At 40.2% G+C, this 18079-nt stretch overlaps 1 protein-coding gene across 4 annotated transcripts in view; it reads right to left on the bottom strand.

Moving 5' to 3' along the window:
• Positions 1–18079, bottom strand: part of LOC116303644 (protein unc-13 homolog B) — a 31643-nt gene that overhangs the window by 12159 nt on the left and 1405 nt on the right. Inside the window, exons 2-29 of one of the 4 annotated variants that reach the window (XM_031713221.2) lie at positions 17861–17973; positions 17177–17206; positions 16580–16682; positions 15889–16006; positions 15060–15162; positions 14280–14408; positions 13520–13733; positions 12805–12991; positions 10624–10772; positions 10127–10205; positions 9612–9695; positions 8925–8976; positions 8415–8522; positions 7921–7980; positions 7639–7759; positions 7272–7378; positions 6908–6946; positions 6715–6817; positions 6192–6233; positions 5952–6079; positions 5696–5811; positions 4705–4767; positions 3891–3991; positions 3456–3606; positions 2894–2962; positions 2388–2477; positions 2250–2303; positions 396–598 (exon numbers count right to left, since the gene is read on the bottom strand). In XM_031713221.2, the coding sequence (XP_031569081.1) occupies positions 396–598; positions 2250–2303; positions 2388–2477; positions 2894–2962; positions 3456–3606; positions 3891–3991; positions 4705–4767; positions 5696–5811; positions 5952–6079; positions 6192–6233; positions 6715–6817; positions 6908–6946; positions 7272–7378; positions 7639–7759; positions 7921–7980; positions 8415–8522; positions 8925–8976; positions 9612–9695; positions 10127–10205; positions 10624–10772; positions 12805–12991; positions 13520–13733; positions 14280–14408; positions 15060–15162; positions 15889–16006; positions 16580–16682; positions 17177–17206; positions 17861–17960 (2903 nt within the window). In that variant the 5' untranslated portion in view covers positions 17961–17973. Of the gene's footprint in view, positions 1–395; positions 599–2249; positions 2304–2387; positions 2478–2893; positions 2963–3455; positions 3607–3890; positions 3992–4704; positions 4768–5695; positions 5812–5951; positions 6080–6191; positions 6234–6714; positions 6818–6907; positions 6947–7271; positions 7379–7638; positions 7760–7920; positions 7981–8414; positions 8523–8924; positions 8977–9611; positions 9696–10126; positions 10206–10623; positions 10773–12804; positions 12992–13519; positions 13734–14279; positions 14409–15059; positions 15163–15888; positions 16007–16579; positions 16683–17176; positions 17207–17347; positions 17536–17860; positions 17974–18079 lie in introns of those variants that run through there. The other 3 variants (XM_031713222.2, XM_031713223.2, XM_031713224.2) reach the window with 3 other exon arrangements.

The following is an 18079-nucleotide window of genomic DNA, read 5'->3' as shown; positions in this document are numbered from 1 at the left end:
TACGATACGCGAATAGAGCAGTCTTCGCATGACTGTGAAAAGCTCAGTGCCGTAAGCGTGCCGTGCCGTGCCGTGACCCGTCATGTTTTCTTGAATTTTAATTGGCTGATTTTTTTCTCGCGCAATGTGATGTCCACGCCGTGTTATGCCGTGTTCCGGTATTGATTGGATCGAGGGTAAATTCTCAAACAATGTAGTTGGTCTGGCGTATCCCTTGCCGTTTCACGACCGCGTTCGTGCCGTGAGCTTTTCACAGTCATACGAAAACTGCCTTAGCATCTCAGTAACGGTGAAACCTCCCCCCCCCCCCCCCCCCCCAATAAAACATACACGCACGGCAACACGGGTAATTTACTTTCAACCTTTACTTTCAGATTTTTTAAACAATAACTTACTGGTTCAAGATTTGTGTGTAAATTCCTCGATCTTCTTCGATGACAGATACAATGAGTGAAATAAGCTTTGGCCAGAAGTCCAGGTTTTTTGGTCCAGATTGGAACTCGTGTGAATCTAGCGCTGTGCGATCGGAGGAGAGCTCACGGTCGTAGAGGTCGACACAGTTAGCGAAGAGGAAAGCGTACGTGGCTTTCATGCAGTTCTGGAAAAATGGGGTTAAAGTCAACGAGACGATAAAGGTAGGTGCAGAAACATTATTTAGAGAAGAGGTCAGTTGTATGGCTTTGATAAGTGTATGGTGAAAAGGTGCCGTGACCATGACGGCACTGTATCTTAGCATTGATCCTGACATTCTAAGTAGACGAGGGATGAAAGAAGGTGGTCTATGGGGGAAGAAGGGATGAAGAACTAAGGATGGATGAGAGGAAGGAATGAAGGGAGGAAAGGAAGGAAGGAGGGAGGGAAGGAGGGAGGGAGGGAAGAAGGGAAGGAGGAAAGGAGGGAAGAAGGGCAGAAGGGAGGGAAGGAAGGAAGGAAGAAGGGGAGGAGAGAGAAGGAGGGAAGGAGGGAAGAAGGTCAGAAGGGAGGGAAGGAAGGAAGGAAGAAGGGAGGGAGAGAAGGGGGAAAGGAGGGAAGAAGGGCAGAAGGGAGGGAAGGAAGGAAGGAAGAAGGGAGGGAGAGAAGGAGGGAAGGAGGGCAGAAGGGAGGGAAGGAAGGAAGGAAGAGAAGGGAGGGAGAGAAGGAGGGAAGGAGGGAAGAAAGGGCAGAAGGGAGGGAAGGAAGGAAGGAAGAAGGGAGGGAGAGAAGGGGGAAAGGAGGGAAGAAGGGAGGGAGAGAAGGAGGGAAGGAGGGAAGAAGGTCAGAAGGGAGGGAAGGAAGGAAGGAAGAAGGGAGGGAGAGAAGGAGGGAAGGAGGGAAGAAGGTCAGAAGGGAGGGAAGGAAGGAAGGAAGAAGGGAGGGAGAGAAGGGGGAAAGGAAGGAAGAAGGGAGGGAGAGAAGGAGGGAAGGAGGGAAGAAGGTCAGAAGGGAGGAAGGAAGGAAGGAAGAAGGGAGGGAGAGAAGGGGGAAAGGAAGGAAGAAGGGAGGGAGAGAAGGAGGGAAGGAGGGAAGAAGGGAAGGGGGAAAGGAGGGAAGAAGGGCAGAAGGGAAGGAAGGAAGGAAGAAGGGAGGGAGAGAAGGAGGGAAGGAGGGAAGAAGGTAAGAAGGGAGGGAAGGAAGGAAGGAAGAAGGGAGGGAGAGAAGGGGGAAAGGAGGAAGAAAGAAGGGCAGAAGGGAGGGAAGGAAGGAAGGAAGAAGGGAGGGAGAGAAGGGGGAAAGGAGGGAAAGAAGGGCAGAAGGGAGGGAAGGAGGAAGGAAGAAGGGAGGAAGAGAAGGAGGGAAGGAGGGAAGGAGGGAAGAAGGGAAGGGGGAAAGGAGGGAAGAAGGGCAGAAGGGAGGGAAGGAAGGAAGGAAGAAGGGAGGGAGAGAAGGAAGGAAGGATAAAGAGAGGAAGGACAGGACTTGAGGAGGAACAAAAGTGGCAGCCGATGGGGAAAGGATTGTGGAAATAGCAGGGATAAAAGTGATTTTGGCAGGAGGGAGGAGGGGAATAATATGTACCGTCATCTTCACATACGAGTAGAGTTTGTTACTTCTCTCCCTTGATTCGAGGGTTTTTTCTCCGGTTTTCCTCCCTCCGCAGCAAGCTAAATAGTTCCAATTGAAACTGTGAGTTAGCTAGCCGTGCCTTGACTTTGATTAGTCCAAAGGTTGTTTTAGTGTTCCATCTGTGAGTAAGCCGTGCCCTTAGAACAGCCCAGAGGTTGTTTCAGGGTGTCGATAAAACTATTTGAAGCTTTAAAATATATTAGTACCTTGACACATTCAGCAACGATTTCAGCTGTTCTGGTTGGTCGTTGTCCTAAAACCTATCAATGCAATACAAGAAAAAGATTAGAAAATAACCTTCACCATATACGCCAACCATCCTGGATAAAACCGCAGTCCACTACCTTCATTCTGAAGAATGTTATACTCGTTAGAAGATCAACTGATGACTTCAGATCTGTTAGCTTCTCTTGACTTGAAGAGGGGAAGTTTGTCTGTAACAAGGTAATAAGATAAGATATTAGCAAAAACTGTTGGTGTAAACTCGTCTTCCACGAAAGTTGAAAAGAAAACCACGCACGAAGTAACGACTTTTAGTGCATAGGATTAGAGCTACTGTATTTCAAAAATGGCTGTTAAAGATTTTGTTGCATACCAAGCCCGAAATGCACTATGGACAATGTGACTGAAATCAGTGAAAAGTCACAACAATACAAACTGTCATAATTTCTCCAAACCTTGCACCACAAGCTTCTTAGCAGTCTTGCTTTGCAAAATTAGAGTGGTAGTTTTGGTAGCAAGAGAAAAAGAGGTATGTATGGAGGGAGATATAGAGCGGAGAGAGTAGAGAATTTGTGATACGTAAAACGCTTTATTCCAGTAAGGTGACGCTTGGATTATTTGTTCTTACTCGATAATTCGCCATGTCGATCCTCAAAGTATTGTGAAGATGATCGATTATCTTTACAAACTTGTCGCTCTGAAAGAAAGATTGATGTATAAGGATGATATATAAGTCGTCCATCCTTTTGTTCCTGGCTTCTCAAACCGTCTGTCTATAGGTCTGTCTTTGTGTCTCTCTATAGCTCTGTCTTTCTGGCTGCTCTGTCTGTCTGTCTTTCTGTCTGTCTGTCTGTAGGTCTGTTCTTGCTGTCTGTCAATAATTTTGTCTGTCTATAGGTCTGTCTGCCTGACCACTTATGCTTTACCTTTCTGTGAATACGTCACTTTTTTGTCTGCCTGTCTATCTGGCTGCATATCTATCTATCTGACTTCAACCATCCATCAGTCTCTCTCACTCTAGAATAAAGCGTCCGTTGGTCTGTCTCTTCAGTCCTAAGTCCCTATCCACCCACTCATCTTCCTAAATGCACTGAAACATCTCTGTATTTCCTTCTCTTTGTCTTTCCCTCTTTAATGAATAAGAATCTCAATCACTTGCCTGTCTATGAGGAATTTCTGATTGTACTTACTCCAAAGTTGGTGGCTGCAAATCGATGAGTAGCTGAAGTAGCAGAGTTGGCCGTGGTGTGTGAGAAAAACGCGTTGATATTGGCCAATAGACTACTGATAACAGCTGGGATTCCTGGATGCATGTAGCATGACGTCAAGCACGAAAAATGCCTGCAAAAACGCGGCATTCATTACGTCAGCACTTACGTATCGACTTACGTCCTTTGCTTACATTATTTGCTAGATGCGCTCTATTCTTCATCGCACACATACATCAGCTGCTATACCCCAGCACTTAAGTTATTATATTACTTATCTGTATTAAATTACGTCATGTACTTACGTCATCGCTTGGTATATGCTCTCTAGTCATATATTATTGCAAACACACACATATATACACAACGTCATTTGATACACTACCACTTACATATAGAGCTACGTCATGTACTTACGTCATCGCTTGGTATATGCTCTCTATTCCATATCTCATCGCGAACTCGTTGACTATCTCGAGAGATGGATGAGGAAAGAAAATCTTCCACGGCTCTTCTCTCTAAAGAAAAAGGTACATTGATCATCTTCTAGTTTTTGCTTGAACTGTGGATACGTTTCGACATATACATTGGTAGTTGCACAGACCTTTTATATTTTCTTTGTCTAAGGCCCCGTCCACACGTATCCGCAAATTTTTGTATCCGCAAATTTTTTTTGCGGATACGGGTTGCGTCCACACGTGTCCGGAAATTTTTGTATCCGTATCCGCAAATTTCACGAAAACGGATACGTGTGGACGGTGAAAACGATTCGAATACGCTGCGTGTGGACGCAAACATTTTCGTATCCGCAAAAAAATAATTTGCGGATACAAAAATTTCCGGATACGTGTGGACGGGGCCTAAAGGCCGATTTACACGGTACAATTTTTCCTCAAAACTGTCGCGCGCAACATGCTTACGCCAAGTTTTAGCTGCCATTTACAGTTGTAAGCAAGTCGTACGGTCAATTTACACGAAGCAACTCGTGTCGTCAGCATATTGCGCGCGACAGTTGTGATCAAAAATCGTACCGTGTAAATCGGCTTTGATAATCCTGAATCACATCCAAGTGTTTCTTGTCTGACAAGCAACCACTAGTAAGCATCACCATCTGTCAGGCTATTAGGATATTATTATTGATTTTAAAACTAGAAACTAGCTGTTTTGGCAAAACAAATTTGAGCAGAATGTTGATAGACGCAAGAAGATTGTATCGTAATGTTGTGCTTACCCCAGATGCGTTAGGTATGGGGAACTGTCCATCGTGCTTCTGGCAAAGGTAGTGGAAGATGTTCTATGGAACAGAATGATATCAATTAATGTTAGTGTTACTCAGAGATAAATTTCCTATCATAGACAGACGTATTGCTATCTGAAGGCACTTCATAAATCTGCCAATTTTTGATATTCTGGTTGAGTGATAAAGAACAAAGCAATTCGAGTCGAGGCTCCATGGAAACAAAAGAATAAATACGACTGCATTGTTTCCCCAAAGCCTCGAGTTGAAATGTTTTGTGCTTAGTCACTCAACCAGAATACCCAAAATTGTTACATCCGAGAATAAGCTGATTGAATCTCATGAATCTCTTTACCGGCCTTCAGTGATGGACAAATACTCAATCATTCAGGCACATTTCTGTTGAGAACTTCCCATCCAGGGCTCGGTTGTACGAAGGGTGGATAGCGCTATTCAGCGGATAAATCTCTATGCAGTGGATAAGTCGATGCTGTTATCCAGTATATTTATCCAAGGGATAAGATTTATCCGTCCGATAGCGCTATCCAGGCTTCGTACAACCGTGCTCAGCTGATAAAAATACCACGAGATCGGAAATGATGACAATAGACCCTCAGAACACGTGTCATTCCCTAGAGTATCATTTCTTTGTTTAAGGGTTGTGCAAAAGAAGACACATGAATATGGATAGAGTGCTCACACTAAATCCGTGAAACAAATACTAATTTTTAGCACTAAATAGTGATAATTAAACAATAGAAAACAAAGGATTCTGTATGAAATAGTACAAATTAGTACTATTTAATGTTCACGGTTTTAGTGCGTGCACTCTACAACTCAAACAAAGAATTTTATTCTCAAGAGAATGACACCTGGTCCGAAATGGAAAACCATTACGCCCAAGATAAAGAGGTCTATTGATTCTTAAGGTGCGCGCACCAGACAATTAGCCAATCAGAGCATAGTTATGCTATATATTACATACTTCGTGTAAACATGTGTACTGGGTGTGGTAAGGGACGACCTTCTCTTCTCCTTCTATCTCGATACTGATCTTGAGTCGAATGGCACCTGACACGGCCGAACGGTCTGTTCTTTTTTCTATTGGAAACAAAAACAAGTAAAAGCATTTTAACCCGTAGAAAAAAAATCCAAATCTCCAGATTTTTTGCTCTCTTTCGGTCTATTTGTCTGCGTCTCTTATGACTGTCTGTCTGTCTGTCTGTCTACCCACTACTCACCTAGGTTATACCAGACATCCATCTCTCCACTCAGTGTCCGTACTTCAATGATCGTCTGTCCCAGAAAGTCGTCAGGTTCTCTGATCAATCTTTGTCTTACTCTAGATTTGATATCGTCATCTTCATCCCTAACAACCACAAATAATGCAAAATCGTATTGAAAAAACGATACCAAATCATTCATTAGAAAGACGGTCAGTACGATGCAGTAACTACGACTCCATCACATCGTTTACTTACCACACTCGAACTTTAATGCGGTCGGACGAGTTATGGCACTCGCTACGTGAGACAGAGAAAAGAAAAGAGAGCTGAGTTATTATCAGTGTATCGACTGCATATGAGGGGTTTTCTCGTTATAAAACAAACAGTTGTTACAGACACGAGTGAAAAACGTCTGCGCATGCTCTGAATCCGTATGCAAATTAGTCAAAACATATGTAAATTTGGCTTTCAAACATGCCTGATAAATTGGACTTCACAAAATGCCAAAACTTATTGTCCATTTAATTGTGTTTGTTAATACAGTATCTTGGTCTGACAAAAGTATAATCTCGAACTTTTTCGTATACTTGCAGGAAACAAACATTTATTTTCTCACTCAAACTCTTCAAAATTCTTAGAAAACGTGTTAAAATGCACGCATGCGCAAACGTTTTTCTCTAGTGTCGTTGTTACAATCATCTTGTAGACTCAATTCACACGTCGATTTTTTCCGGAGTCGGGAGAAATGAATATCACTAAAAGAGGTATTTTGACTTACAAGTAGAAAGTTTCGTTCCATTCTGGGTTCAACTCATGTGGTATTGTACTCGTTCTTTTCTTGGTTTTGCCAACTTGTACAGTCACATACGGGTCACTTGTACCTACGACACCACAAAATAGCTAGTTGTCATGGAAACCTGGTTGTCATGGATATTGTAAAATATACATAACGGTAAGGGGACCATTCATACCTGTTTTGTCCTTAGCAATAAGACCTTGGGCACTGGCCACTGAAAAACGAGAAGGAAATAACGTTATTTATTTTGAATTCACGAAAGCAAAGTAAGCTATTGTTTCGTAGTCACTCCAGCGAATTCAAGACTATTACTGTGGTTTTCGATATTCTGGGAACTACAACATTTCAACGGCTTGTTGTGAAATCGGTTTTTTACTGGGGTCAGTCAAGAACATAAAAAGTACGACTGATTATCTTTGATTGACGGCAGCGAAAAACCAAATTTCAGCGTGCAGCCTCGCAGAATATGGAAAACTGCAGTAAACTAACGGTCACGCAGACATATAGCGCGGCATCGCTGACTAGTATTGCTCACTAACCTGTGATAGCGATCTTAGCCGACCATTTTGAAGTGCCCATGGATATCTGCTTCTTGACGGCCTTCAAGTGTCCAGCGTGAGTCTTGGGGTTCACATGGAAAACTTCCCTGAGAATATCACAATGAAACAGCAATTTATATTACGACAATCCGTTCACAATCCTGTTCCACTATCTGATATGATCTGTGGCATAAGACTGTGAATTACTTTACGTCGATCTCATAGAAGTCAATTCTCAGTCTCCCGAGCCATAGAAGGTCTAAAGTTTTCGTTGAAGTTTTTTTGTTCTTTGTTTTGCGGAATCCCCATGTTTCCAAATGAACTTTAAACTAGTTTAAAAAGTCTTGAAAAGAGTGCAAGGAATTACCTGATGAGTTCAAATATATCTGGCGCCATTCGCTCTCTGTCTTCCATCCTTCTCTGCATTGCCACGATGATGGTCTCTGTCTTGTCTCTTGTTCCATGTTTTACTGACTTCTCAGCCGCGCCTTATAAAAGTAAAAGAGAAGTGCTCTCATTTCGTTTCCCTACCATAGCACACGCTCAGTGAAGATTGCATGCAGTGACTCAGCAGCTCATTATTGCTGCGCATGTCACGTCGTTGATAAACTTTATAAATATTTTTCTCGTTGTCTGCGGCTCCACTTACGTTGAAGACAGTCAGCGTTCAATAAATCCTTACACTTCTCATGGCACTTGACGCCACATTCTGAGAGAGAAAATGTTGACACAAATGTTAAATCATTGTCGTCACCACCGAATACATCTTTATTACCATTAGTGGCATCAACACCACCATCACCATCGCCACTATTCTCATCACCACCATTATCATGCAACATCACCATCACCATCACCACCATCATCATTACCACCATCATTATCATCATCATGACTATCATCATCATCATCATCACCACCACCATCATCATCATCATCACCACAACCATCACCACCACCATCATCATCATCATCATGACTATCATCACCATCATCACCACCATCATCATCACCATCATCATCATCATGATTGCCATCGTCATGTAAGGTCATTATAATAATATTATTATATAAAATAATCATTATTATTAATAATAATATCAAATATAATAATCATCATCATTATAATCATATCCAGTTTACCTTTACATTTGCATCCCTGCCTCGCCAGTCCCCACAGAAGCCCTTCACACTCATAGCAGTATGCAGGCACTTGTGTCGACCAAACTTCAAAATTATGTGGCGTTGTATCTACAAACCATTAACACACATCAATAATGTAATACAGTACTAAGATCAAGTGCGAAAAAATCCAGGATAAACGGCCCAGTTTTAAACTTCAGCCTGTTTTACCGGTTATACCAGTTAGAGTGTAAATTTCCGGCTTCAGTTTGAGAGAAACAATTTTGTACATGTTGCAGAAATAAAAACCCGCGCGCACAAACTGTCACGCGGTCACGACACGGAAAATCACGTCGTTCATAACGCAGTATTCTAAATTTTGTTGTCAAACAAGGTTACAATGGGAAATAGTATTCACTTTAATATCGTGGACATGGTGTGTAATAGTTTAAAAGAGACAATCTGGTAATTTTTTAAATAGGTGAAATGACGAATAATGAGAAAAATATTTTCTGCTACGAAAAGATTTACCTGAGATTGGATATATTAATGCTTGTAATGCTTTCTTGTAGACGTGTTGTTTCTGAGGAAAAAGCATTTGTATTTGAATTCAGAAAAAGCATCTAGTGTTTTATGCATCATTTCATTGAAATGCCTGATTCTTTTCTATTTTGCTTTCGAGATTCATTGTGAGGAACTGTAGACCTTGTAGAACACGAACGTATTTTTTAACGATAGTGAAAGAACACAAAGAACTGTTCAAGATATATAGAGGAACAAATCACGGCTAACAACGCGGGCTGTCTGAGAGAAAAAGAGTTCAAGCAGCATTTCACTTTGTAGCTATACAATTAAAAATCTTTCATGGAATTTCCTTTCCTTAGTTTTGGCGATTTACTGATTATTTAAAAGATATAAAGATTAATGTAACAAAACGAAATCAATGCAAGCTAGAAATACTTCCGTTTTTGAAGTTATTGTCTGTAAAGCAGAGTTAAATTAATAAAACACGATTTATAAAGACCAAGAAATAACAATTTAAGGACTGACGTGAATTCCAGCACAGCGTTATTTTTGTACAACTTTTTCTTCAATCGATGAAGAAAATCCTTTTATTCAGCGTCGTTATTTTCTCTCTCCCCAACCGATGAAGGAAACCACTTTCATTTTGTTTCGAGTACGCAGTCATATTGCTACATTGCTAAACGTGTAACTTACCAATTCTTCATCGTCCAAGTTGGCTCTCTGAGCAAGGTTTAGCTGGGCAGGAAAGCTTCGTTTTGCAACCAATCGTTGATGATGCTTTTGACAAACAAAATGATACGAAGTCATGACTTTCAATCTTAGTGGAGTTATTTAAAGACAACTTACACAGGAGTGAGCATAAACCGGAACTGAGTAACCGGAAGTCAGTTCTGTAAGGACTTATGGTTTCAGTTAGGAAATATTGGCACACACTTATTTCAATAAAGTTAGTCGCCTGAAAAGCTACAAAGCTGAGACCAACAAGGATTATGGGTAGTTACATTTTACATGTTTCAACCGCTTTAATAACTGTTGATGGATTTTAGATCTTTTACCAGTTACAGTCTCACCTCTTCTGAGCATCCTCAAGCTGCAAATCGTATCAAAAGCTTTACTTGTTTGATATTAAAAAATTCCCTTGATCCTCAGTGATCTCAGCTTTCTAGGTTTTTTGGTGACTAACTTGATTGAAATAAGTGTATACTTACGAATGGTATGGACTTTTTCCGACTGTTAATCTTTAATCCCGAGTCGACGTTCCGTAACAATTCCGCATTTCTTTCATTCCTAAAATTAAAAATAGTAACTTATTATAAATAAAGCTTGGATTTGATTGCTCCGCGTTATTTCATCCAGCGACGGATATTATACAATGACATTTATAAAACTAATAACAATAATTTATACTTATTAATTTTTTGTTCGGCTGAGCAAGGGCCGGTTAGTATCTTTACAGGGGGCTAAGGTGGAGCTTATTTTAACTACTAATTGATTATTGGAGGAAAAAATGAGTATTCTTTGTTTGCACATGACGTCATAGCCGCCATCTTGATTAAATTTAACAAAAGACTTATCAATGAATTATTTTGTTATATCAACCAATATGGCCTCCGTGTCCTTGTTATTTCACTCCCTACGGAATGATCGAAAACCAGAAATATTTAAAATGGGATACCCTGTGTAGTATGCACTCCCCAATATTTACCATGATGCCTTTCGCGAAACACTGGGAGATTTCTTGATGGCGTGTTTCCTGGTTAGTCTACTTGGAGCCGGTAACCCGTGTTGTTCCGTGCTCTCATCGTAGCCAGCAACATCTGCAGTCTCTACCATCTCCCACTCCGCCTGCTCAATCTGATGAAAAGAAATTAGACTATATATTAGACCACTAGCCAGGACTACTTCGACGATGCGGCGGCCATCTTGAATCAAATGGCATTATGGGTACTCCACGCGGCAAATATACAAAGCTTCGTTACAATAGTCCCTTTCACAGTTCACTGCGCCATCTCGAAAGGTAGTAGTGCATTTGCATCGAAGCGAGATGAAAGGTGAGCTTGAAATAAAGACGCCTCTTTTTGACAACTTGGACAAATATTCATGTCTCTATCATTGCAATCTCACCGTTCGTCTCGCTTCGATGCAAAGGCATGGCTACCTTCCGAGATGGCGCAGGGAACTGTGAAGGGGAATATTGACGACTCTGGGTTTAGCCTCACTTTTGAGGTCGGTAAACAAAAGCAAAAAATAGAATAACAAAACCAACAACTGCTGGATTCAAGGCTAAGCGCGCATGCTCTTGAGTTTTAATGGGGTCGATTGACATTTACGGTTCACAACAAGACAATTTGACAAGAGATGAATTAAAATAAGTGAACAGTTCCACAACTGAGGAAATTTCTCAAACATCGTGGGGTCGTCGTTTCAGTATCTTTGTTTCGTTTTCCCCCCTAGGCGACCCATAACGCCTCGCGATTCAAGAATGCCATCGCATCCTCGAAGTAGTCCATTGTATTATTGACAGTTGGGGTCAAGCCGAGAATGGCAGTCAGCCGAATCACAGGCAGCCCAAGTAATGACTTACATGATAGAGAGCAAAGAAAAGCACAAGAAAAATGCAGAACGAAAAACGTTTAACAGGAATTTTAGTGCTGTAGTGCTGAGAATCAGTTAAAGAAAGATAGTGTTGTTTAAATTTGTTAAAAGTAAGTATTTTCTTACTTCCTATTGGATATTTTTATAGAATTACCTTACGAACTTCTTGGGCTACCTGTGGTCGAATCGACGAGCGGCACGGCAAAAGTAAGACTTTTTCGACTTCGGTTGAACCAATCAGCGCTCGTGATTTCTGCGACTTCGAAAAATTAAGGCACAAGGTACGATCACACTAAGGTATGGACGACAACTGAGATATCTATCACAGCGCGCATGGCGTGATTGTTTGAAGAGAATTACCGCTGTCATGGTCACGTAATTTTTTCTTTTTTTTTTTTTGCAAATTCTTCTCTGGACTTCGTTAATATTGAATTATTTATAGACGGTGTGCAATGCACTATGGGGCAGTGCATTGAAACCTCATGCTAACTGGAATACTAAATATTCTTCGATTGCACGTTACGTCATCGTGCCCTCTCGGGGGAGCGTTGTGCCATTTAAAAAAATACTTCTCAATATGTAACGTTTTTCATTTCCCTGAGGATGGCCGAGTAGGCCGAAAGCTCGGAACATTAAATCTATGGTTGATAAGACAAATTATCATGAAAATACTTCTCATTTGCATCCATTGTTAACGGCACCACAATGGCCGCCATGCTTTTGTCTTTGAACTCTCTTGAGAATGCTTGCAACCCGTCAATATCAAACAATACTGACCGTTCCGAGATTGAGGGGAAAAAATGGGTCGAGTTTGCATTAAGCCCCGTTTACACTAGCGATTTTTGCGGCGATTTTTGCGGCGATTTTTGCGGCGATTTTTGTGGCAATTTTCGGAAATATGAAATTTTTTGTCTCATCTTTCAAAAGATACATTCGTCTAGGAAAATTTTGTTATTCTGAAAAAAACTTTACGAGTAAATTCTTTACCATTATTTATTATGGACAAAATCGAAAAAAAAAAAATCGCAGCAAAAATCGCTAGTGTAAACGGGGCTTTACAGTGCATTGTTCTATTGTTTGACACTCAAAGGTCTTTTTGGTCCATGTGAACGAGTGCTAACCGACTTTGACCAGGATAGACGCCATTTTGGAAATATGTCCCCTAAAACAGCCCACAATGCACCGCAATGCCAACTTGAGACCCAGGAACGGCTAATAGTGACAAGTCTAGTGCTCTTGTAGGTTGATATCATATTCAATAATTACAATTGTTTCTATCGTTCATTCTTACCGCGTCTTGTTCTTCGCAAACTGTTTCTTTCCTTACAATTTCGTTTTGCTGACTTTCAGGCATTTGGTAGGTTTCGTCCTCACTCATGTTCTCATGATGTCTGTGTTCATCATGAGCTGCTTCACCATCTACTTCGCTGTCTACTGGTTCAGGATTTGGAGAATAAATTCGGAAATCCCTGTTTCTTCTGAAGATTAAATAAATATACATCAATGATTGGATGGATAGTTAAACAGACAGACGGACAAATAGATGGACATTGATGAATGGATGGACAGACAGGCAGATGGATGGATCCATGGACAGACAGGCAGATGAGTGGATGGACAGAAACACAGAATAAATGATGGATGGACACAAAGATGAATGCATGGAAATAGAAATGAGCAGATGGATAGATGGAGAAACAGTTCTGCTAAGTAAATAAGGAAGGAAGGATGGATGGATGGATGGATGGATGGATGGATGGATGGATGGATGGATGGATGGATGGATGGATGGATGCATGCATGCATGGATGGATGGATGCATGGATGGATGGATGGATGCATGGATGGATGCATGGATGGATGGATGGATGCATGGATGCATGGATGAATGCATGGATGGATGCATGGATGCATGGATGGATGGATGGATGCATGGATGAACAGGAAGGTAGAGAAGGCTGGCGATAGGAAACAGTGTAGAGAAGATTAATCAATGGCTAACCAACCTGCTTGGACTCATTTTTCTTCTCGCTCCATTCTTCTGATCCACTTCACTATCACTCATGTTAGTTCCATTTGGAACTTGGAATAGGTTATTTTCATTGACTAAGAAAGCTGAATAATCCTCTGATACAATGCTGGAATTATCCACTGCATCTTCTCCTTCTTCTTCTTCTCCTCCTCCTTCTACTTCTTGTTCTCCTTCTGCATCACTAGTTACTGAAAGAAAAGATATAATTTTTATCATTGTTGTATTGCTTTGGGATCTATTGAGCTTAGATTCCTTTCATGCCTCAACACTTTTGAAAAGAACAAGTCTGGCCTGGCTTAACATTGTCATGTTAGAAACAAAAGCTACTTATCAAAACTATTGAGTTTATTAGATGCCCTAGACTAATACTTAGCAATACATTTTCTCACATCAGTTGCAAGTTAAGTTCATTTGAAATATGCACCACAATCCACTGGATAAACACTTATCCTGCAGATAAACTTTATTAACTATTATTCAAATAGTTATCCACTGGATTTAATCCTATGGATAACTAACTATTCACTACATAGCTATTTTTCGGTTTTTCCTCCCTCCTCTCAAATCAACCCTAACTAATTCAAACTGGTTAGAGTTGTGCTCTGGGGTCATACATGGACTGTATAATGGCTGCCAGTTGGCACCTCCACATGCTTTCAGTTTGACCCCGTTGAGCTGCGCCACTGCTGTACTTTGTGGTGGTGAATAGTGATGACAAGTTTTTTTTTTTTCACCTGATTCAACTTCCTTTTTAACCTTTTCTTTTTGTGCCTGCACTTGTAGTACTTGTAGCTCTTGATCCATGATGGTATAAAACATGTCAAGCTTCTCTTGAAGGAGTCTGGCATCTTCTTCAGAGAGACCTGGAATCAATGCATACTTAAGTTCAATAAACCAATACATAACTTATTCGTGATATTAGAGTGCTCACACTAAATCCGTGAAACAAATACTAATTTTTAGCACTAAATAGTGATAATTAAACAATAGAAAACAAAGGATTCTGTATGAAATAGTACTAATTAGTACTATTTAATGTTCAGGGTTTTAGTGCATGCACTCTACATACAAATTTATTTTTTTTACAAAATTTTAAAATTATCAGGTTGAAAGCTTGAATACAGTAAGAAATTTTTTTTGAGCTCCCAGAATTTTTCTTTCTTCTCTCTCTTTCTCTTGAGATTAATCAACACTATTCAATCATTTTTCTTGAAAAATTAAAATTACATCTTTCCTCTTTACAACTTGATGCAAACCATACAACAAAGCCTAATTTATGGAACACTGAGCTTGACTGATGATAATTCTCAGGGGCAGATTTAGGATTATTTTAGGAGGTGCACCTATCCAGGATTTTTTGTTTTAGGAGGGGGTGCACCCTTTGCTCATAAACTAAAACACCAATTATGCAGTAGATATCAGCTCATCTGAGGGGGGGGGGGGGGGATTTAAACAGAGGGGTAGAATATCAGTACTTTAAATTGTACTTTTTTTCCTCCAACTAGTTGGCTTACCAGAAGGAAGTTCAAATCTGGTGTCAATGAATAGTTTGTGTTCAGTTGGTTTTGGTCCATTGCTGGTTTCTTGTATAAGTGATATCCAGGTTCCTCTTCCTTCCTATACCAGCAGAAACCATCAAATTTATCTATTAGCAAGAAAAGCCCGGGGGGTACTCTTGCCCATCTAGGGTAGGGATGTGCCGCTGAGCCCACTGAACCCTGACCCCGTTCCAGAGCAAGATCGCTGAAAATCATACGCTGTTCCAGTATTGCAAAATGGATACCCTGTTCCAGAGAGGAGAGAGTGTGATTTCATATACCCTGTCCCAGAGCAAGCGCGATTTTATATACCCTGTTCCAGAGTAGAATCGCTGAAAACCATACCCTAATTGGCGGCACGTACCTGTAAAGCGAATATAGGGGAGTACCCCCTCTGGGAAGAAAAGTAAGTATGGAAATAATTTATCATTTGTCACTACAGGCCTATCTCTAGGGGTGTGGCGGGCCTGATAGGAATTGACTCCATGACCTACCTTCTCTATACCGGTGGGATGCTCTAACCACAGGGCTACAGAAAAGCCTTGTGATAGGCAGTCATTTGCTTGGTTCATTATGACATGCCTCCTGCACACTTCTAAGGCTATATGTCCAGATTCAGTTCAGAATCCTTCTAATATATATAATTATTATATATCTTCATTATATATCATACCACATTGACTTATGGAGGCTGCAAATTTCAATGACATTGTCTCTAGAGCATGCTCACAAGTGAAATTACTTGATGGGCTTTCTGTGGTGCCACACCCTACACAGGAATTCCAAGTCTAGGATATTTATGTACCTCATTTGAATGATGTATTTGCATCAGTGGAATTTCAGCAAGTCCAAGCAGAGTATCTGAGAAGAAACCTTTGCTCCATAGCTCTAAGAAAAGACTTTGATCAAGCTTGCTTGTCTCACTGCAAAAACAACAGTAAACAAATGAATTATATTAAACGATACTTAAGATTATACATGTGGCTGCTCATGACTCACTGAGGGTCAGATCACTTGTCGACCACTCTCCCCCTTGAACTCAGCCACTAACTTTTCAAGTATTTGCATTTTAAATAGTATTTTTCATTGGTTTATTGTCTGCACTCAAAGATTCTTTGTGCTTGTAAAATTTCTAGACTTGTGCAAAGTCCACTTCTTTCTGTGTACCTACAACTTTGCTCTCTCGCTGTGCTCGACAAACTTTCTCTTCGCTCAAAATAAAAAACTCCAACAGGAGACAACAGACGTTGATTTGGGGCAGGACTATACTGGACGTTACACTGAACATGCCTGAACAGTTAAATACATTAACAATAATAACTAATTCATATTAATAATTAATACATACATACTTACTCAGTAATTCTTAATACATGTACATATTGATAATTTATTGATAACAAAAGTCAAATGACCCTTTTTTAAAGAGCTTGACATTATATTTTCATAAGACTTCATAGCTAATTACAGAATAAGTTGTAAATTCTGTCACTTACAAAACAAACTCTTGTCCCCAGTTGGGAGTGGAACCCTTGACTAGGTCTGTCTGTAGACTCGTATTCTGTAAAATCACTTTTACATAAGTGTTGAGTTTACCTGCTGAATTGAATAATGAATTAGCTTACAATAATTTACAAACAAAACCCTTCTTGGATGTCGATGATTAGCGCGATATAAATAGTTCATTGAATATTAATCAAGTTTGTGATAAACATAAGCTCTGAGATTATAAAAAGAAAAAAATTAGTAAAGCAAAAACGCATGTGTGCTTTGTGAATGAACAAATCTGTCTTAATTTGATATCATACGTTTACCAGTAAGATTAAATGCTAGTGATCAAACTCTTCAATTTAATAGAAAAACAAGTTGACTTTGAGTGCAATATAAAGTTTTTAAAATCCTTTATCGATTCTGAATAGTGTTATAATGCTTAAAGAAAGAGCGATCCTTCAGATTGAACTAAATATCCGGTAGGAAACACAGTATCGAACAACTAATTTGAGTTCATTTTAACAAATTCCTCTCGGTCCTGACTAAACGAATTCGAATCATATTATATTTGATCTGGGAGAAGATTAATTTTATAATCTCACCTTGCTCAGCAGTGATTTTTCCTCTCTTAACTTTGGTCGTGAAGTAAGTTGAAACACAGAAAAAGAAAGAGAAATTACTCACAAATCACTGACAAGATGACAAGATTGAAGTTAGTAATAATGAATATGGTAGCAAATCAAAATGATCGATGACTGATAACAATTTCTTACCAACTACAATCAAAATAGACATCCTGAATGCCTCCCTAGAAGTGTCTGTATTTCGATTTGAATTTAGCCATGAATTCCTATACGTTTTGTGTACAAATTACGAGTGTTTTGATGAACAACAGGAAGGTATTTTGCTGCTATTTCTCTCATCATGTCGTGAGTTCTTTTGAGATTGAACTGAATATATTGACTCCAAATGAGCAGTCAAATGAGCAGTCAATCAAAATCAATCAAGGTCAGTGGAATAAAAAACACAGGGAGCCCAACGTCGCCTAATTTGGGGCCACCATCTAATGATATTTTCTGCAAAATTCCAAGAGTTTTCTTCAAAAATACAGGACTTAATAACGCTTGAAAACAATCCACGCAAGAAAAATGCAACTTAGTAAAAAACTATATTTTCGTATGAACTTCCTGTGGAGTAAGTCAATGGTCACGCGCGTTTGTGCGCTCAACAAGTGTGATCACTACAGCCACAATGACGCCATTCGATTGTGCTACGCGTGTACCTACTTTGTCCACGAATTGAGATTTTTTCTCGATGGGAACACCATCCACAAATCTGATAGCCATAATTGATGCACGCCTTTGAAAAGCTATGTCTTTGGGCCATTTTTCGAGACACACTATGGAATAATTAGTATAGAAAGTTAACAAAAAGCCATTACCCCAGCCCCTGGCCTCCCCCCTCCCCCCAAGAACCCATAGTAGGTCTGGTGAGAACTAAGCAGA

This window comes from Actinia tenebrosa, unplaced genomic scaffold, assembly GCF_029948245.1.
Source record: "Actinia tenebrosa isolate PJP-AT-01 unplaced genomic scaffold, QUT_ActTen_1.0 PGA_scaffold5__44_contigs__length_20552954, whole genome shotgun sequence".
In the NCBI taxonomy this organism is placed as follows: Eukaryota; Metazoa; Cnidaria; class Anthozoa; order Actiniaria; family Actiniidae; genus Actinia; species Actinia tenebrosa.
The sequence above is the reverse complement of the archived record's forward strand: the minus strand, read 5'-3'. Positions and strand labels throughout refer to the sequence as shown.